The sequence below is a fragment of the Rousettus aegyptiacus genome, unplaced genomic scaffold (genome assembly GCF_014176215.1).
Source record: "Rousettus aegyptiacus isolate mRouAeg1 unplaced genomic scaffold, mRouAeg1.p scaffold_m13_p_1, whole genome shotgun sequence".
NCBI lineage: Eukaryota > Metazoa > Chordata > Mammalia > Chiroptera > Pteropodidae > Rousettus > Rousettus aegyptiacus.
Window position 1 is genome coordinate 169,483,230 of NW_023416284.1, and position 21,957 is coordinate 169,505,186.

At 38.7% G+C, this 21,957-nt stretch overlaps 2 protein-coding genes and 1 pseudogene across 2 annotated transcripts in view; all 3 read left to right on the plus strand.

Annotated features, from left to right (window-relative positions):
* The first annotated feature begins 778 nt into the window (after positions 1-778).
* On the plus strand, positions 779-9,211 carry LOC107497577 (annotated as a pseudogene).
* Positions 9,212-9,377: 166 nt separating this feature from the next.
* On the plus strand, positions 9,378-21,303 carry LTV1 (LTV1 ribosome biogenesis factor). Its single transcript, XM_016119552.2, has 11 exons — positions 9,378-9,561; positions 10,812-10,943; positions 11,843-12,016; positions 15,594-15,681; positions 17,163-17,304; positions 17,668-17,923; positions 18,904-19,031; positions 19,955-20,094; positions 20,360-20,412; positions 20,588-20,788; positions 20,917-21,303. The coding sequence occupies exons 1-11, from the start codon at positions 9,559-9,561 to the stop codon at positions 21,025-21,027; spliced, it is 1,428 nt and encodes a 475-aa protein (XP_015975038.1). The 5' UTR covers positions 9,378-9,558; the 3' UTR covers positions 21,028-21,303.
* Positions 21,086-21,957, plus strand: part of ZC2HC1B (zinc finger C2HC-type containing 1B) — a 34,734-nt gene continuing 33,862 nt past the window's right edge. The window contains exon 1 of the mRNA XM_036239288.1: positions 21,086-21,137. Within this exon, the coding sequence (XP_036095181.1) occupies positions 21,086-21,137 (52 nt within the window). The remainder of the gene's footprint in view (positions 21,138-21,957) is intronic.

Here is a 21,957-nt window from a genome sequence, read left to right on the forward strand (position 1 = left end):
AATATAGGCACTAATTTTTTTTTATATTTTTAAATATTTCTTCTGTGGCTTAGATAGGTGCCAATGAATTCAAAACATTCTGCATATTTTCACCAGATTTAGTATCTATCAAAAATTCAGTCATTTTTTTCTCTGTAACAATTATTTTTAGGTAAAGAACAATATTCATTCGTTTGTTATTTCAAGCTTTGGTTAAAGTGATAAGGGTGGTAAGCTGTGATCATTATCAGACTGACTCATTTCCAGTGAGTGATCTAACCCTACATATTGCACAGGTATAATATCTGTGAGTGTACATAACTGGAACTGTACACCAATTAACATAAGTTTCTCTTTTTCATTGTTTTTTTTATTTTTTATCTGTACTGTATTATAGTATGTGGGTATAAATATCTACAAGTATACGCACATATGTACATGTATTCCACTATTGTAACCTGAAAGACTATGTATTATCTTTTTTATTCTGTACTGGTGTTTGTGTTATTTAAGATGCAAAATTATGCTCTATTTAGTTGTATAATATTATAAGATACTTTGCTGTGCACAATCCAAGTGCCTTAGAACATTGTTTAGCTTTCTTAAGTATATATAAATGCATATATGTATAAAATTGGGAAAAGTTACCTCAATAAAATCATTGGGAAACCCCCAGCTTTAGTTTGTTCCAATTTCTATTGTATTCAGATAGCGCTCAGTTGTTTTTTAAGTTAAAAGCTCAGAGTTCTCACCTGTAAAGCAAGAATAAGACAGCTTTTCTAATTGTCTGTTATTTCAACTCCACCTAACTGAAGTTTTTTTGTATGTAACTTACAGTATATTTTCAACACTTGCTGTCTTTTTATATCTGAGGATGTTTGATATTGATGTTTTTATTGACATTAATATGTATAAAAATAAAAGGTAGTCTCTTTAGAGTTTATAATATAGAAAATAAACAAACTTCCTCATTATGCTTACTATTTAATGTATTATAAGCAAGGAGAGAGGCTGGGGACTTATTTTGAGGAGAAGAAGGATTGGAAGATGCTTTTCATGTTTTTCAACAGTGTTTACAAATGATATCTTAGCCTCCCTCAACTCCAGGATAAGGGCAAAGGCATAAGAGGAAAGTTGAAAAGCAATTTGTGTACCGTTATTCTAGACAGAAGACATATAATGAGATTAGGACCAAAAAATTAAAAAGGTTTGAAAAATTGGCCCCAAGTATGCTCTTAAACCTTAGCAGCACATCCTGACGGTAGGTATAGTGGTTCAAAAACTACTTTCCATTTTTGCTCATGCTAAAGCAGGTTCTGCATTGAAATATTACTTTCTAAAACCAACAGAAGTAAGAAACGGACAATGTTTTCATTTTACGCAATGCTCTGATGGCCTCGGCTTACTGTGATTGAACGCTTCCTGGACCTCATCTCAAGCATCTGCATGGAAGCGCTGCTGTGCTGCCGTCCACGGACAGGCCGAGTCCTGCTCAGTTTATGGCTTTTGAAGTCTTTGCCCTTTAAAAGGTGGTCACTATAGTAAAACACATAAAACTCTAATGAAAGGCTAAGAACCTAAAGTTTCTGTGAAGGTTTTTTTTTTTTTTTTGTCTCTTAGCTAAAAATAGGTACCATTTATAGAGATTTTAAGGAAAAGAAGTTGGTAGGTGTTAACTTTTAATAATTAGATAAATATCCTAAGGGGGAGAGAACTGGCATTTTCAATACTTGTGGACCTACGGATTTGTTGGATGGGCTTTTGACTTTCGTCGGCCCAGGTCAAACGATCTGGAGCAGGGAGCAAAGAATTTGCCCCAAATTGTTCATGTAGGTGTACTCAGCGTTTCCAACTTAAATTATAAATAATCTTTCTCCACAGTCAATTAAAGTTTACTACATCTTTAGTTCAGTCCCTGATTACATCTGAAATCCTGGTCATTACCTCTCCGAGTCTCTCCCAACCAATCCTTCCTTAACCTTGCCACGTTATTCTTCCTAAAGGACAACTCTCATATTATTCCTGCTCAGAATTTTCCAAATGAGTCCCGTCTGCCTCCTCAATGACACCCAGCTGCTTAATCTAACTCTCAAGATTAACGGTTTCACGAAAACAGACTTGTAGATACAGAGAACAGACTGGTGGTTACCAGATAGGAGGGGAGTTGGGGGCTGGGCAAAGGGAGTGAGGGGTGAAGAATTACAAATTAGTAGTTACAAGACAGTCACGGGGAGGTGGAGCACAGTGTAGGGAATATAGTCAATAATACTGAAATGGCTGTGTGCAATGCCAGGTGGGTACTAGAGTAATGGGGTGGGGGGAGTAACTGTAAATTATATAAATGTCTAACCATTGTGCCGTACACCTGAAACTAATATAAAATTAAATTTAAAAAAGATTTGTGATTTCAGCACAGACCACAGTTCCAAATTATTTTCCTTTTATTCCTCACTTGGGCCAAATCAAATGAAACTCATTGTTCCCCTAATACGTTATGCACACTTCCAACATTACAATGTTTTTTATGCGTTTCCCTCCAAATGGAATTCTTCTCTATTTATTAACATCCCACCCATCCTTCTGGGAAGGCTCAAACGTCCCCTTCAACTATTGCATTATAGTTTCTTTAAAGTGTTAAATAGCATATATAACAGATTTTTGTGTAAGCACTTTGAATGCCCAGATGTAACTATAACAAGCATGTTAATTGCACTTTCAAATCTGATGCATTATATTCATAAATACAGTAAATCAAATTTTCTTAAACATTTCAGTATTATTTACAAATCTAATACTCGTTTCAACTTTACAAGTCTAAAATTGGTTATATAGTTTAAATTGGAATTGCATGGTTAATTGGTACGATTCCACAATATTCCAGTTTTTTAAATAATTACAAATACTTTAATACCAAGTACATGTAGATTGTCTCAATAATTACAAAACATGACACAAAAGTATTACTTTTGACTTTGATTTAATATTCACATTTAATTCTATACCCTCCCGGGCTTGTAAAAACACATAGCACTAAGAAAAACAGATCTTAAAAGTTTAGGCAAGCTGTAATTACTGGTTTGACAATTCATAATTTGGTTAATGTTCAAAAATCCATGACCAAGAAATGCATCCAAGGGCTTCATACTTCTCAGAAGGCTCTACTTGAATACAGATATACATTCAGAACTGTTTTTTCAATCCCTTTAACTTTAGAGGTCATCAAATCCACAGCTTTAAGAAAGGATTGGCTGTGTTAAACCAGATTAGAACTACATCCTAAATGTACTCTGTAGTTATGCTCAGAATGGTGCAATTAAGCTTGAAAAGAGAGCTGAGCATGGCACCTAAAAGGATGGAAATCTAAAGAGCTTAACAATGGGTAAATCTTGAAGGTCCTCATAAACCTGGAATTTATCTTAAGAGGGATCCACTAAAGCACTTCAAACTCAGAGAGAACATTCTCAGATGTGCCCTAATCACACTGGCCACTACGTAGAGACCGGATTGAAGCAGCAATTTTGGAAGCGTAGAGACTGTTACTATTGCCATAATTTTGTTTGAAGGGGATAGTGGCCTCAACCAAGGTATTAACTATTGAAATGAAGTGATATAAACAATTCAAGGGATGGTCAAAGTCACTGTTGCATATGGGAAATGAGGGACAGAGAAAAGTAAGGACTATACCCATGTGTCTGCCTTGGGCAACTAGGTGAAAGCATAGGGTCAAATTCATAAGTTAAATGCATGTATGATCTAATTACCCCATCTTTGTTCAAAGTTTTCTTGTTTTAGTAATGTTTTTGTCACTTAAAAGAAGGGACTAAAAATGATTTGTGAGCTAAAGCTAGAATGAGTACAACAGAAATACACTAATGTATACTCAAAATTCATTTTACAATTTAAAAAGCACAGTAAAGAAATTTGGATTATTATTTCCAAAGAGTATTCATTAATGAAATATATGTACTTTAGACTCTAGGAGTCAGTAAACAGGAAGCCAACCAATATCAAGAGTTTGTCTAGTTAAAAAGAATTTTAAAGAACATACAATTACCGGGGGACTAGAAGCAAGTCAAAGAACCTAAGTATGTAACATAAAGGACCTGAAAGGTACCAGAAATTGAGGGGAAGCAAAACGATTGGGATCCAGCAAAGCTGGCAACTTGGGTCAAGATGCAGGCTAATGGATCCCCAGGATGTGTACCGATTTGAGGCAGAGCATGTGTTCCCTGACAAATCCCAGACGCTGGAAGAGGGCCTGGTTTCAGGAGATGGCTATTTGGAGGCAACAGTGAATTTAGGTGAATAATTACACCTAGGTAGGAAGAGGACAATCTGACTTGCACTGAGCACTGACCACCAGTCAGGCACAGGTCCAAGCATTTCACACACGTTTTCTCTTTTAATCCATCAACAACCCTATAAGGTGAGTATTAATAATATTATCATTCCCTTTTTATATTGTGGTCTGTAAACACAAGCCGCCTGCCTCAGGCTACATAATAATGGTAAAACAAAGACCAGAAACCAATATCGGCTAGTATACCAAGCATACTACTGTTATCATATAATATTATAGGGGAAAATTTGGGCTTCAGTGGAAAATGATGCACTTTTTAGGCAATCACATCCTTCCAATTGTGAGTTTATGTGAGCTTTGCACCCTTCTTTGCCTTTGAGCTATCTTACAATTTTGTAAGTTGTAGAAATCTGACATTAATGTAGAATAATTCTTGTCTCTAGGCATGTACGTAAAGTCTGTCCAGTGGATGTTCAACTGTCTTCCCTAGATCGCTGGGGAAAAAACACCAGTTTAGTCTCCATTTGCCCATTCTTTTCAATATTCCTGCTCTAAAACTGCTTCTGTTCTTCCGATTGTCTTCTGAACTAATTGTAACAGCTTATCGGTTCCCTCCTAATAAGCTGTTAAATAAAATATTTAACGTGCTCATTTAACATATACATAGATATATCATTTAAAAAAATTATCCGTTAGCAACGTTATTAAATCAGATTATTAGTATCCAACCTGCCCCCTCTTTGGTATTTGTATTTAAGTATCTTGACTTTTTTACGCAAATGTAATACTTCAAATCTTCACTGCAAACATGTAAAGAATGAAAAACCATCTCAAATAGAAATTGAAAGCTTTCTGCAATCTCAGCTCATGATAATTGCCGTGAGCAGTTTGGTGCATAGTCAACCAGATATATTTCTATGCTTGTACTATGATATTTCTGTGTAAAACGTTTTTTCTATTTATTATTTTTGACAACAACAAAAAAAGCCATTTACCATGGTGTTCTGCAAATAGCTTTTTTTCCAACTTAATAAGTGGCCTTCTGTGTCCATCTGCCTCTTCTTTAGAATAGCTTAATAACAGAACGCAGTATGAATGTTTTTGTTGTTTTTCAATTAATCTCTTACTAGTGGAATTTTAATTTTTGTTTCTCTTACAAACAGTGCTGCAGCAACCATCCTGGTACATCTATCTTGATGCGCTTCCCTCTTTTATAAATTTAGTACCTCCACAAGCTCTGTTAGTGTTGTCAAGCATGTCATTTATCATTCCTAAAGTTACTGCTTCAGGATCTAGCAAGTTTCTTCCATTTGGGGGTATACTTCTTTCCTGGTGCTCTGGGATCCTTGGGTGATACCGATGGAGAACCACTGCTGAATGTGATGCAATGCGATTGCGGATAAGATGATAAACACAATTTCAGTAGGCAAGTTGATTTAATACGGGGGAAAAAATGAAAATGTACAAAGCCTAAGCTAAATTCTTTTCATTTTGAAATAGATGCCATTAATTAGAGCATGCTAAGAAGAGAATAAAATATGGTTTGAATTTAGTATCATTAATATAATATTTCAGTTATGGGTTATTTTAATGGCAGGAAGTAATGTTTTTCGGTGATAAGACAAGCCAGGTCTCTCTTCTGGTTTTTGCGGCATGAGACACCTTGGGCAACAAAGTCTCTGGCGACACCTTCTACAAGGTAGTGTAGGAAATCCTGCAGGGGAACCATCGCAAGCACCAGATTTAGGAGACAGTAGAACTGCAGATCAGCTTGAAGAATTATGACCCTCGAAAGGACGAATTCTTCTGGGGCACCGGCAGGCTTCAGTCCACTCCCTGCCCCAAGCTCTCCTTATGTTCTGGGAGACCAGCAGCACTATGAGGAGGCCAAGGCTGTGGCAGTCCCCCACGTGGACATTAGGGTGCTGAAGAAACTCAACAAGAATAAGAAAATGGTTAAGAAGCTGGCCAACAAGTATGATGGCTTTTTGGCTTCAGAGTCTCTTACCAAGCAGATCCCACGAATCGTGGGCCCAGGCCTGAATAAGACTAGTGAGTTCCCTTCCTCACCACCCCACAAGGAACACATGGCGGCCAAAGGTGAAGTTCCAGATAAAGAATGTGCTGTGTCTGGCAGTGAAGATGACAGAAAATGAGCTTGTGTACAACATCCACTTAGCCGTCAGTTTCCTGGTGTCATTGCTCAAAAAGACGTGCAGAATATCTAGGCTTTATACATCAAGAGCACCATGGGCAAGTCCCAACACCGGTATTTAAGGCACAGCTTAATAAACCATACCACTACTATTAAAAAAAAAAAAAAAGACAAGCCACGGTTTTGTGTGTGCATATATATATGTATAAATATATTATTTTAATGAATGCTTGTACTAGATATATATTCAAGAAATATTAAATGAGCTCATATACAGAATCCAGCACAGTCTCTGACACCTGTAAGCTCACCATATATGTTGATTTTTTTAAATGGGGAGTACTATAATGGTTAAGGGTGTGATTCTCAAGCTTCACGTGGGTTCACATTTTGGCTTCATCACCTATGGCTTTGTGCCCTTGGGCAAAAGTTACTTAACTTTCTGCTTTCAATCTCTAATCTGTAAAATAAAAAGATAATAACAGTAGATCTTGTTAAATTCTTGTGAGAAATTTTACATGCATTTACAGAATATGTAGGTAAAGTGCTTTGAACAGTGTTGTTATTATTGAGTCAGTATGCTATGCCCTGGGGGAGTAAAGTTGGCAAGTCTTTTTGCCCTCAAGCAGGTTACTGCAGTCTGGTTCTAAGACAGATGAAAATAATAAGGATTTACGATTTAGTATAATTGAGTAGAGTAGTATAATCACAGGATACAGTGAAAACATTTGAGATAGGCCCTAGTTTTGAAGAATACAGACATGATCTCATTTTATTACACTGCACTTTACTGTGTTCCACAGGTGTTGAGTTTTTTACAAATTGAAGGCAAGAACCTCCTCCAACAAAAAGAATATGACTCGATTTATTGCAATACTCGCTTTATTAACGTGGTCTGGAACCAAACACACAATAGTTTCAAGGTATGCCTATAGGTTTCCTAGCGGCAGAAATAACTAATCTAACACTTGAACAGGGAGTGAAGAAGGGCCTTTTAGATGGGCATGAGAAAGCAAACCTGTTTTAGGTACATTTGGGAACTACAAACAATTCGATAGGTCTGGGTCATATCATGATATGTGGGAGAATAAGAGGACGTGATGCTAAATTGATGAGTAGAGGTCAGATGATATAAAACCTTGGCTGCCGTGCAAAGCCATCTGGACTTTATCCTGAGGGTAAACACTGAAAGTTTTATACAGGGAGATGTATTGGATTAGAATATTAAAAATGACAAATTTGATTAAAGGGGTAAAAAATTCATACATTTGGATATTTAGAAGGTAGAATTGCTGGCTGATTGCCTTAGAGAGGCAGTGTAGCATATGGCTAAAAGTGTGGCCTTCCTGAATCAGATGAATGGGCTACACATCTAGTCTCTTCCATTTACTATGTGACCTTACGCAAGTCACTTCAATCCCCTGAACCTCAAGCTCTACATCTATAAGATAGGTTTTATATTATCTAACTGTGCTTTATTAAACGACATAACGAATACAAAGTGCACAGCACAGTGTGTTTAGTATTAGTATTAGCCCAGTAGATATATAAAGTAACAGACTATCACACACACACACACACACACACACACACACACAATCAATGTGATTAAGTGGCCAGTCTCTAGTTAGACTCAAAGGTTTAAATTCGTGCTGTCATCTACTAGCTGTGCGACTTTGAAAATGTTACTTGTCTTTCTTATGCCTTAGTTTTAGTATTTGTAACATAACGAATATAATAGCACCTCTCACATAGTGTTGTGGCAAGGAAAATGAGACAATTCAGGTAAAATATGAAACATTAATTCATTTAAACAAATATTTATTGAGTATATGTGCCTGGCACTATTCTAGACATCGAGGATATACAAAGTAGTAAATAAAGCAAATCAAACAAAATTAAATCTGCACTCATGGCGCTTAATTATAATGACTGTCTGGCACATAAAAGTGTTGTATAATGTATTATCTGTTACAAAGCATTATCCCAACACGAGTTCTGCGGTCCTAATCTAAACTGTTTCTATACTTTTTATTGCAATCAGAAATAATATTCCATAAATATTTAATATAAGAATAGGTAGGACATAAAGACACAATCCTAGATAACTCAGACATTGGAAAGACACTAGAAATTGGGAAGAGAAAACACAAATTTGAGAAAAGTTTGGCTGGTAAAACTTTGAATGCATTACCATCCTCTTTTGTCCAGGAAAAGCTGAGTGTACCAGCGCACCTGCCTGAAATCTTCCTGAGGTGTGGGCACAGCCTATTTGCTTACATCACGTTAAAACATTTGAGGAAGGACTTGGAAGAGAATAAATATTAGTTTCCACGTTACAAGGTATGCAAATCCCAAAGAGATTCTGAATATATTTCTATTAGTTTAAATGCCTCTACTATCAACAGTCTCAGGGGTTTTGTTAACTGAACATTTTAACTCATAGTTCATTAAATGGTGTAAATTAAAGGCCTCATTAAACCTGGTGTAGCCTAGAAGAGCAAGGCCCCGGGATCTTCCGTTACTAAGGCAACCGACTCCGGGCCAGCCCCAAAAAGAGGGTACTTGAAACATCCGTGACCTGGAAGGGCGGCCACCTTCCTTCTGTGTACAAGTTTTGTGTGTGTGTATTTTTGTTTTGTTTTATGGTCAGGAATAGGCAGGGTACAACTGTCAACGGGGATAACAAATTCGTCACCTCTGTTGGCGGTAGAGGGCGCTATAAAAGCAAGTTCTCCCATAAGCAGGAAACTCCTCCCGCGCCGCACTGCCACTGAGGCGCCGGTGATTCCTTTTCCCGCCGACTCAATTCTGGCCGGAAAAGCCCCGCCCCCGGAGGGGTGGGCAGAGCCCCGCCTCCCAAGAGCTTCTCGCGATCGTTGCTAGGGAGTGAGCTCTGCGTAACTACCGGCCGCGAGCCTTCAGCTCCCCGGCGATTGGTCCATTTCCACGGCCGGCTGCCTGGTTTCCCTTCCGGTACCCGGTTTGCACGTGTGGTTAGGCCTAAAGACGCCGGTGCGAACTATCCCTTGCCGGGAGCCCCAGACGTAGCGTGTCACCCACCCCGGGACTCGGAGAGTGTAGTCCCCGCCCTTTTTTGGGGTGAGCGACACGCGGCTGCAACATGGTGAGCAAGTCTCATTGTCCCGGGGGCGGGGCTCACGGTTTGGCGAGGCTGGCCTGGTTCCTTTAATGCCAGTGGCCGGGCGGGCCAGGGACTGGGAGGGCTGGTCCGAAGGTGTGGGAAGGTGGCTTACTGCGAGGGTCCCCAAACACACCCTCCCTCTATCTCCCCTCCCTCCCCCCCCACACACACACCACCACACGGGGTACTGGTCCCTGGCCTGTTAGGACCCTGGGTGTAGGAGGGAAGCTTCATCTGTATTTGCAGCGCTCCCCAGTACTAGCTAGCATCACTGCCTCAGCTCCACCTCAGCTTATTAGGCATTAGATTCTCATAGGAGCACCGGTTCCTGGTGCCAGAATGGTTGGAGACTGCCAGCGCAGTGCCCCTGTGTGGGTCACCCTCACCACCCTGGGCTTACTTTGCAGTTTAGAGTGGGTTTCCCACACCAGGTGTCTCCCTAGGGAGTGGACAGAAGCGAATGGCCTCCCTTTTATCCTGAGGGGGCCTCAAAACCTGTGACCCAGGCCCAACGTGTACTTCATGGGGTCGGGATGGAGGAGTTGTGGTTTTACCCCACCTTTCAGTGGCGAGTGTCTGCCCATCTGTTTGCTGTGGGTTAGGGGATTTATGAGAAAGTTGAAGGTTGGCCCCAAACTGTGACAGCTTACTCAACTGGGATGACACTTTCTCAGTGTAGAAAATCAAGGTTGGATAGCGAAATGAAAATATAGAAAGGGATGATGAATCTTACTAAACTTTAGCTGTTGTGTCATGGTTTCATATGATAGTTGATATGTGTACCCTGCTTGTCACTGTCCTCTCCAGATTTTCTGGTGGCAGGCTCCTTGTCATTCTGCCTCAACCTGTCAGAGACCTCTGGGCACCCAGTCTAAAGTAACTTCAAGTCATTTGCACATCGCCGCGTTTTGTTTCACTTTACATGAAATCATTTTTCTTGATTTGCTTGAGAAGAATAAGGACTTGTCTGACTTTCCCATAGCTGTATTCCCAGCACCCATAACAAGGTGTGCCTTCAGAGTAGGTTCCAACAAATGTTTATTGGTGGAGGATAAGTTTAGATTTTATAGTACATAGTTGATATTGCCTTTCCTTGAAGTGCAGGCTTCAAAAATCTGTGGATCCTTTACATAACTTATTAAAGATGCCTACGTGGACTGTGATACTATACACTGTTTTTATTTGTTCGTTTGTTCTCTTTTAATAACTTGTTTTGGTTCTGTCCTTTGAAGCCTCACAGGAAGAAAAAGCCCTTTATAGAAAAGAAGAAAGCTGTGTCTTTTCACCTGGTCCATCGGAGCCAACGAGATCCTTTAGCAGCAGACGAGACTGCACCCCAGAGGGTTCTGTTGCCTACACAGAAAGTAGGTCTTGTTCTTTAGCCAGTAAGTTTGCAGGTGGACTGTTGGTAGTTTTAATGAATTATATTACCTAGCTGCTATTCTCAGATAACCAATCTTCTGAGAAACTGCAATCTGTGACTTAATTTTCAAGAAATGTGCTGATTTTTACATCATGCATATTTATTTTGATTGGGAGGATAAAGCATTCGAGATGTTTAAATGAGTAAATCTTATAGAGTAATGGTAAATATTTACAAACTATCAGCTACAGTACTGCATGGTGTTAACTTAGGGCACAGCCAATGCTCAGTCTCGCTTTCCCTAAAATCCTTTCTTTTCATAACCACAACTTGCATTTTGCCTCCTGGTCACTCATCTCATGAAATATAAACCATCAGAACTCGTGAAGTGGTTTTAGAAAATGCCAGGGAGCCTTTAAAAGGTTGATATGGTAATGATCAGAGCATCCTCGTTAAGTATGAGTAACGTGAAAGGAAGTGTTGGGGAACATTGACCCTATTTAGCTTTTCAGTAAAACCAATTTTGTATTGTGCACTGAGAAGCTTCTTTGTATATAAAACAGGAAATTGTACTTAACTTTTCAAGGCTCCCTAGTTTTTTTTTTCTAACTCTCCAAGTACATAACCAGACAAATTGAGCACATGCATGCGTGTTTGCGTAGTGTGTGTTTCTTGACTTGAACAACTGTTGCACAGAAATGTCTAGTGGAAGGAGGAATTGTTTTTATTCCATTTTAATTTTGTGGCACATGGTTTAGAAGCTGTTTCCTGAGTTTGTCAAGAATTCCTCCCCGCCACAGTGTCCATGTGCCATCTGCCTCCTGTTCTGAAAGCTGCACTCACTGAAGGTTCCTGTGCCTTATCCTTGGAAGGGGTACTAATTCCATCGTGTTATCCTAGGTAAACGATGAAGAAAGACGAGCAGAACAGAGGAAGTATGGGGTTTTCTTTGATGATGACTACGACTACCTGCAGCACCTGAAGGAACCTTCTGGGCCCTCGGAGCTTATTCCCACGAGTACCCTTCGCGTGCCCAACAGGGGAGAAGAAAACGAAGAGACTTCAGTAATTTCAGTAAGACTCTTAAACCATTAAAGTGTAATAGTGAAAAAAGCACCATTTTAAAATCAATATAACTGTTTGGTTAAGAAATGGTGTCAATCTGAGGAACACAAATATAGGCCATGCTCTCACTTAAAGTTGTATGTGTGTGCACACACGTGTACAGTCAGGAGAGAGTAGGCCGCCTGTTCTCTGGTGGCAGTTGTCCAAAGTAACAGCCTTTGACAGTGTTAGAACTTTTCATAGACATGGTCATGTCAGACAGCACTTTTCAGCAGAAGAAAAGCAGCTGACGTTCTATATGTAAACAACTGTTTCAGGCTTTTCAACTCTGTTCTAAAATAGACCATAACTTCTGTGGAATGCTCAGATCTTTAACACTTATAAAAGCTGCAGGCTAACCATAAGAATAAAAGTAACAGATTAGAACGAAATTTCTGTTTCTATATCCTCAACAGAAATGCAGTCCACTTTAATTCTTTATCTTTTAAGTACAAAAGAGAGCACATACCTATGTGAAGTTCGTGCTACCAGTTTGTTTCCCATTTGTGTGAAGGGTGCCTGTGTCGCCTGCCTTTGTTATCCTGTTTTTTATTTAATATTGGTATAGAGTAAATTTATCTGTGAAACTTTTATATCACCGGGCACTTAAAAAAAAAAAAAAAAAAAAGACATTTATTGTGTTTCTCAACAAAAAGGAAGAGATAAAAAGGCCACCAATTTCCCCTTCCTCCCATTCTCCAGTCCTCTCATGGTCTAGGCCTTTTCTTCCTCTGGGAAAATGTGATCTTCCAGTCTGTAGTTTGTTGCTTAAGGAGAGTTAGAAGGGTTGGATTTCAGGGTATCATCTTAAAGAAACAGGTGAAAGCTACAGCTGTTCATTTACTCACTAGATCATACCTCCCCGTAAGGCCACACACCCCACTACCACATCTCTAAATCCACTTACCTGCTCCTTCTTCCCCAAAGCTGCTGTTATGTTAGTGGTAGGGTACTTAATCTTATTGACTCACTTCCTTCTAGGACTTACTGAGGGAGGAGAAGGGGGTCTAGTAGTGACTCAACTTCTTTTACCATACAGAGAAAAGTTTTAATAAAGTTCTGACATTCTTCTGACTGAATGGTATTGACCAGAACTAGATTAACTTTCTTTCCTTAATTCATTTTGTGTGAAAGTAATCACTTAATTGGCTTTTTGACAGAATAAGGCTTTTAAATGGACACTTCGGTGATGTTTACAAGATGAGTGAATTATGTTTAGAGACAAAATCGTTCCTGGTTTTCTGCAGCATGATGCAAAAATGTAGATGAGTCCTGTGTTTTTTTAACCTTTAAGTTGTTTGTAACAAACCAAAATTAAATAAACCAGAAACGTTGAATAAGCCCTAAAAATAGAAAGGAAGGCAGTGCAGAAAGGCAGTACAGAAATGCCTTAGTGCTGCTTGAGTAGCCCCTGATTTTCACATGACAGAAAACAGGTGCTGTCATGGTAGAAAGCAACTAGGCAAACTCAGTATGTTTAGGAACTACCGCAACCAGTGAAAATTACACACCTCTTGTTTAAAATTGTAATCATTATCTAAACACTGATTGTGTATATGATTCTCTGACACTTTCCCAGGATTTGAAAAGAATCTCCAAATGTAAATTCCCTAAAAACAAGTTGATCTTCCCTTTTTTTAACTCTTAAATCTCAAGGATTAATAATCAGAAAGAGTATCTTTAAAAAAAAAAAAAAACATTTACCATAATTAAAAAAATTAATAATGTAATATACCAAAAGATTATTCAGTTGCGCACTTTAAATGGGTGAATCGTATGCGAATTATATCTAGTAAACCTGTTTTTAAAAAAGGACTCTACAGCAGAACACCAGATCTTTGCCCGTGTTTATGCCATCAAGAAACTCATTTTGGAAGCCATCACAGCTCGCTCAGCATACACCACTACACATAGCCTTTACACATGCTCTCCTGAGGCTTCCAGCTCAGCTCGCTCTGAGCCAGTGACACTGTACATCCCAGCTTCACACCTACTCAGCTGAGGACGAGGAGTGGGTGGTGAGGTACACGGACGCAGATGACATGTAGCGGTGACCCTCACGTTATTAACTATCCGGTTGAAAAGATGAAACTAAAGCATAAGGACCAGTCAAGAAATAAGGTGCCAGCACAAACTGAAGCAGATCTAGTGGTGTAAAGAATAATGGGAGTTCACGCAATGGGAGGTTTTAGGACAGCAGTCAAGAAGTGCATGCCAAGCAGGCTGTGGAGGCGGGAGGAACTGAGCTGGCTAGTAATGGGTGGGTGCTGTCGCGAGAGGAAGGAAAATTCCAGTCAGAAAGAAGGGACATGAGGAGGTATTGTGAATCATAGCATCAGGCACACGTGTGCTCCATAAATTTTGAATTATTCTATGATGTGAGGAACTGGACTTGATTTACATGGAGGTCCTGTTACTGAGTAACGGTAAGAAATTTGGATATATAGAGTAAGTCTCAATTTTACAGAGCCTTGAAAAGTAATGAAAACATAAGTTCAGGGAGGTCACGTTATAAAGCATTAAAAGCGTTTAGGCTGCCAGAGATATGAAAGTAGGATTAGGTGTAGACTATCTAAGCAGTGCCTACAGTAATCTGTGTCTTGATTAACCATAAGGTCGATGGTGCCCCAAAGACTGATACGAAATCACTGTTTACCAGGGAGTTCAAAGGGATACAGAGATGGAAAGAAATGATTTGTGACCACCCTAGGATTTACGACAGCTGATTCAGAGAAAGGCCATTACAGAGATTTGGACATTATCTCTGTCTAAGAGGAAAAAAATTTGTTTTCGAAACTTGATGGGAGTGGAGTTAAAGACCTGGATTTGAATCCCAGGACCTCACTTAACCAGTTTCAGGCTATTTAACTTTTCTTAGCTTTTGTTTCACTGAAACATGCTGATTTTTCAAGGGGTTGTGAGGATTAAATGGAATAATATACTGAGAAAGCTTTGTGAACTATTACAGGGAAGTTGCTCTTGAGATAATGATGAAATACATACATTTAAAGTATGCAGCAAATGAGAAAGAATGCAGAATGTCGGTGTGCTAGTTTCGTAGGGCGGCCATAACAAATGACCACAAATCACCACTGGGTGGCTTACGAGAACAGAAATCCATTCTCACAATTCTGGAGACAAGTCTGAATTTACGCTTTTGGCAGGGTTGGTTGGTTCCATTTGGGGGGCTCAGGAAGGATCTGTGCCGCGCCTGTGTCTTAGCTTCTGGTGGTTGCTGGCAGTCCTTAGTGCTCTTGGGCTTGTAGGTGCATCGCTCCAGGCTTCTCCGTTTTCATATGGCATTCTCCTTTGTGTCTTCAGGTGTTCATGTGGCCTTCTTAGATATAACCAGTCACTGGATTAGGGTCCACCACAATCCAGTGTCACCTCATCTTAACTAATCTCTGCATGGATCCTATTTCCAAATATAAGGTCACATTCTTACCTTCCAATGGATGTGAATTTTGGGGGGACACTTTTCAACCCAGTATAGCAGTTGAGAAGTATTGCTAAATAAACCTAACCACTGTGTAACTTCTTTTTCAAGACCACTGGAATTAAGTTGCCTTCATCGGTGTTTGCATCAGAGTTTGAGGAAGATGTTGGATTATTAAATAAAGCAGCTCCTGTTTCAGGTGTGTTTGATTTCTTTACTCTTTCAAGTGGATAGAGCTGCATTTTCCAAAAATAAACAGGTAGTAATGAGACAGCTTTTTGTTCCTGATAAAATGTTGAAACAATGGAGATGTGTCCAAATTCAGATTAAAGGTCATTAGAGAGGGATGAGTGTGATTGATTGGCATTCTTTTATTGATATCAAAATCTCAGTCTTTGAAGTTCCTATTTGGAGAGGAAAGTGGACAAATTAATTTTTGGTGATTTGGTAGGGAAATTTTAACCTTGACCTAACCTCTTTAAAAGGAAATGGTGATACCATATTAGCCTTACATACATATGGTATAATCTAGAAAATGCTTACTATGTTAGCTTTTATAAGTCCTCCCAAGAATATGGAAGTATTTTATAGAAGTCTCATTTTATCATCTATTTCAGATACACTGAAAAGTTAACCTTTTTACAGAACCAACACTGTATTTTAGAACAAATACAGAAGTCTGCAGAAATGGTCTTTGATATTTTCTCCTAAATTATCGAATAACACTTTAACAAAATTATTGATTTATTAAGTAGCACTTGCCATGTAGCATTCATTTATTCAATCTACACATTTTTGAGTTGCCACTATGTGACAGACTCTTGAGTTAAAAGAGAATAAAGTATAAGCCTTGACCTCAAGGAATTTATCATCAGTTGGGAAAGATAGACAATAAATGGGAAATTATGGTTACAGTACAAATGAATAAATGGTAAGGCATGAAGCCAGCCATGGGGAGTTGGACGAGGCATCCTAGAGGAAATCATATCTAGGTTAATTTCTTAGGTCGAAGTTAAGCAGATGGATGAAGGAGGATGGTGTGGGGAGGAGAGGATATATTAGACAGAAACTGTACGCAACAGAAACTGTATGCAAAAGCAGGAGAACATAAGTGCAGGAAACTGCACACATTTTTAGCATGCCTGGAATGAAGGGTAAAGGTCACTACGAAATGAGGCTGGGAAATCAAGTAGTGACCATGTTGTAAGGTTTGAACCTGAAACTTTTTTCTTAGACTGTAGTATTTTTATATATAGAAGAATATAGTTGAAGAAACAGGTTGGGATCTACCAAAATCTCATAGCCTGAAAAGACAAGGTTTACTAGGCAACAAATACTTGAGTTTCTTCTAATAGGTGAGAGCTATTTCTAACAGGTGAATTTAAAGCCCAATTTCTTCCTGCAGGTTAAAGCTTCGAATTTTGCTAAATAGACACAGTTTAATATTATAGATCTATAATGGAAGGGTTTTTACCAGTGGATATTGAAACTGGAGGGATTTTTTTCCCCTTTTTTGTTCTTGCGGTCATCCATCTCTGTTTTTCTCATTAAACTGAACTTTTTTAGTAATTCTTTTATGCTCTGTACATAGAATCTGGGACATAATAGGTACTGTTAGTTAAGTGAAGGAATGCTGATCCTTTCTTGGGAATTATTACTCAATTTTTGTTTTCCTTCTAGGACCTCGGCTGGATTTTGATCCTGACATTGTAGCAGCTCTTGATGATGATTTCGACTTTGATAATCCAGATAATCTGCTTGAAGATGATTTTATTCTTCAGGCCAATAAGCCAACAGAAGAAGAAGCAGGAATGGATATACGGTATATGTAGTTTGTTTTGAAGTGGATGACCTGACCGTTGCTTCTTTAATAAGATAGTAACCACAGAATGTTACCGCTAAAAGAGTCCTTCGAGAGCATTTAGCCTGAGACTTCTCTATTTTAGAGCAAAAAAATGTGAGACTTGAGGTCTTTACAAACCGTCGGTAGGTGGGGCTAAAGTCCAAGTTGCCCGATTGCTGGTTCATTACTTTCCCAGCCATACCAGACTGGTCAGGCAGCACAGCTGTTCCTGCCCAAACAGGAACCCTCCCTGAAATACCCTCGAATTTCACTTGTGTAAAGTCATTCGGTTCTGTTGTTTTTCAAGTTGTTTTGACAGTTACTTTATGACTCTGACCTTAGGAAATATGAAGCTGAAGATGGCAGTGAGTGGGAAGATGTGGATGATGAGAAAGAAAGAGGTAGCGATGATCACTGTGACTCTGCAAGCTCGTTATCAGACGAGGATGTGTGTGCTCCTGGAAAACCTCTTGGGGCTCTAGAAAATCACTTGTTCTGGGAAGAGGAAACAAAAAGCCGCTTTACTGAGTATTCTATGACGTCCTCAGTCATGAGGAGAAATGCACAGCTGACCCTACATGATGAGAGATTTGAGAAGGTAAGGTCACCAATTAAGGGTCTTTGAATACTAGTTCCTAGTAAATTTTATATGACATTGGAATCCAAAGCCAAAACTTTCAGCATTGGAAATAGCCCATAACTTTTATTAAAACAGAACACGAAACCACCCTAATTTTAATTCTGGGAAGAATGCAAATAGGTCACAATATGGCTTATCAAACCTCATGACTTCCCTCTTAGAATGCTGACATTTTGATTCCAAACATCTCCAGTCACAGTCCCTAAGATTATGCTAGTTTCCTCAAGCAGTGGCTTGCGCATAAACAAAATTCCATTTCTTTCTGTTTTATTTGTGTGTTTTGCTCACTGATATATCCCAAGGCCTAACGTGGTATCTGACATGTGGCAGGAATTTGAACTTTGAACTGTTCAGTAAATGATTGAAGAAGGAATGAATGAATGGCTTCCTTCAAGATGAATCTTAAGATAAAGGTGCTAACTTTGCTGCCTTTTAACTAATTTCCATCTTCTCGCAAAGAAATAGGCAAACTGTTACTACAAATAACCTCATTTCAGGAGTCACATCACCCCCTACTTACTCTTTTACAAAGCCTGACAGTGTGAACAGCATTTGAATAATACAAGAAACATTATCATCTAAACAAAAATGAAATTTGTACATTAGTTTGCATAATCAGTTAATTTTAAAGTATCTGTAAAATATTGAGGTGAAGATTTCTGCCTAGCATTTTGCTCTCCAAGCTGAATAGAATAACTGCCTTTTATTTTCATATTAAAAGGCAGCTATTTTCAGTCTACATGTAAATCTTAAAGTGCTGGGTAGAATATCTTTCATATCATGTTGTTAATGGTGCCGAATCCCTGCTAATATTTTAATGGTGGATGTGATCTCATAGTGCTTATATTGTGTAGGAATAAAATTAATGTAAAAATAACATTTAAGTGCTGTAGTCTCCATGAATACATTCATTTTCATGGTACCTTTTTATATTTAAGTTTTATGAACAATATGATGATGATGAAATTGGAGCTTTGGACAACGCCGAATTGGAAGGTTCCATTCAAGTAGACAGCAGTCGCTTAGAGGAAGTTTTGAATGACTACTATAAGGAGAAGGCAGAGAAGTATGGTGGATTTTCCTGGCTTACCTTTCTTTTTTCAGTTTCAAATAAAGTCTGTAATTGTACAAGTTAACTGAAAATCACCCAGTCAGAATCCATATTAAGAAAATGGTACATTTTCCATAACCTTTGGCTCACATTTTGGCATGAAGAGTTCTGCAGCTGCATATGACAGTGGGTGGGAATGTACTGAGAACCCCTTTCTCTACAACTTTGTCCTAAGCGTCACGGTGGAATAACTGAGGGTTAGAGGGGGAAGTACAAGGTCACATTCCACTCGAGAATGAGAATGAGCTTCTGGCCGAAGAATTATTCTAACTTTGTAAATGTATACTCTTAATCTTCCTGAAATGCCAGGCGTTCTGAGAAATAGATATTGATGGCTTATAGAAAGATAAGAGTTTGTCTCTCCAGCTGGATTAGCATAACTTTCTAGCCAAATATTTGGTGAATCAACACCCACATTAACATGGTTTTTCTGAGAGAAACTAATGAGGTGTTTACATCTGCTAGAAAGGTCTGTGTTCTGTGATCACTATCATATGCAGATCCTACAGCAGGATAAGAGTTCCATACTTTGAGTTATTTGAATACGTTGGAGAGACAGATGGGCTAATGCTTTTTGAGGCTTTAAAAAAGATTATGTTTTAGGAAAGCTGCTATTTTGTTTAATGTGTTATATCCTTGCAAAGACACAGATAGATTTTTCCTTCCTGTCAGCAGAATGAATGTCCAAAACCTGCTAGGAGGGAGAGGCTGAGCTAGATAGAGCTAATTTTGACAGGAAGTGACAGACGGGGCACATGAGTATGTGGATTTTTAAAAATGTTATTGTTTCCATAGTTTAAGTGCGGTTTGAGTATAATAATGGGTGGTGCTCTTTTTTTCCCCTCTTCTATCTTCTTTTGTGAAAACCCACCCAAAAGTTGTGTAAAACTGAATACTCTCGAACCCTTCGAGGATCAGGACCTGCCAACGAATGAACTTGATGGGTCTGAGGAAGAAGAGATTGTTTCTATAGTTCTCGAAGAGGTCAAAGAGAAATGGGATTGTGAATCTATTTGTAGTAAGTATTTTAGTGTCCACTTCGCTGCAAAAAGTTGTGACAGTAATTTCAAAGTATTAAGCACATCAACTTTTTGAAAGAGTACATTGCTGTGAAAATAACTTGGAGAGAGAAATATTCCTGCATTTTAAATGGTATAAAAACATTTATGAGACTTCAGTGTTATTTTGAACTATGAAAACACCAAAATGGCATATAATAGGAACTCAGTAATATTTGCTGAGCTGAAAGTGTATTTATTGATACGTGATTTATTTTTTTTTAGGTACATACTCAAATTTATATAACCATCCGCAGCTTATCAAGTATCAACCAAAGGTAAGTTCTAATGTCCTGAGCCATTTGAAATATGCAGTGCAGGCATTAAAAGTGTACAAATTATTTTCCCACAGTGACTTTATCTCTGCTGGCCACCAACACCGTTAGGAAAAGCAACACATGTGTCCTAAGAGAAATGGGAAATAACTCTAATGCCATTTTGTCTTTCTTTTAGCCCAAACAAATCCGAATATCTTCTAAAACAGGAATACCTCTCAATGTGTTGCCTAAGAAAGGGCTTACAGCAAAGCAAGTTGAACGAATGCAGAAGTTTCACAACAGTGATCTCCCTGAGGTGTCAACCCAGCCACGCTCTAAAAATGAAAGCAAAGACGAAAAAAGAGCAAGAAAGCAAGCTGTAAAAGAAGAGCGCAAGGTGAAGTACTCTTCCCAGACGTGGGATTTGCAAAGAGTGGCGGGCAGGGAGGTCCCGGGGGTTTTCTCTAGTGAAATCAGTCTGCATCAGGTTGAGGATTTGAATAACGTGAACATATTCCTGTGCAGGAACGGAGAGCAGAGAAGAAAGCTAACCAGTTAGCCTTTAAACTGGAGAAAAGAAGGCAGGAAAAGGAGCTGCTGAACCTGAAGAAGAACGTCGAGGGGCTAAAGCTATGACAGTAGAGCTCTGAGGGTAAGGCACAGTCCCCTCCGGGGCTCCTCGTTATGTTCAGGAATGAACGAGGATCTTCAGAGGGACAACACTGACCTGCCATTTTTGCTGGCAGGTACTGGAAAGGAAACAGTACGATATTTGTGTTTATACCAGCAAGTTTGTAAATATTGTAACATTTTTAAATTGAATATGATAAGCTTACATTTGCCCTGAAATAAATGACTTCATGAATGTGAAATGTTTGGATGAATTAAAGGAAAATATCTTCATAACTTAAATGGAATTGTGTTATTTGTATGGTTGTCCCAGTTGTCTTTTGCAGATGTTCTCAAATATTTCTTTGAAACCTCTTCAGTTCTATTCAGAAGGGGCTTAATTTGCTATATGTAGGAAAGTGGCCCAGTTAAACTCAATTTTGAACTGCTGAACAGTAAGAAGAGTGTTTCTGAGAAGATTCCACTTATAGGAAGCTGTTTTCCTTTGCTGTATGCAAAGGGCTATTTCAAAAAGATGGTAAAACTGAATATTAAGGTTTTTGGGACTCAATTACTGGATGACTTGATTTTGGAATTTAGGAACAGTGAAGACAGGAAACAGAAGAAGAAATAATCAAGAAAATTTCCTTGGCTTCAGTGCCTGGCTCAAAATCAGAACTATTTGCTTCAGTTTAAACTAGAAAGTTTGTCTTTTCAACATTATTTAATGTTTGGAACCATTTATACTTGACTAAAATACATAGTTGAAAACTCCCTGCTTTTCTGATGAGTTTGTTTTTTTAAAACATCTTTAAGCTTTTTCAAGGCTAAAGCAATGACACCATCACAATTGTTAATTATTTGGTAAGTTGTGACTTCCTTGCAACAGACAAGTTGTTAGTGACCCTTGTTCATGTGTCCATGACTGACGTGTTATCTGGACTCTTCTGGAAAAGA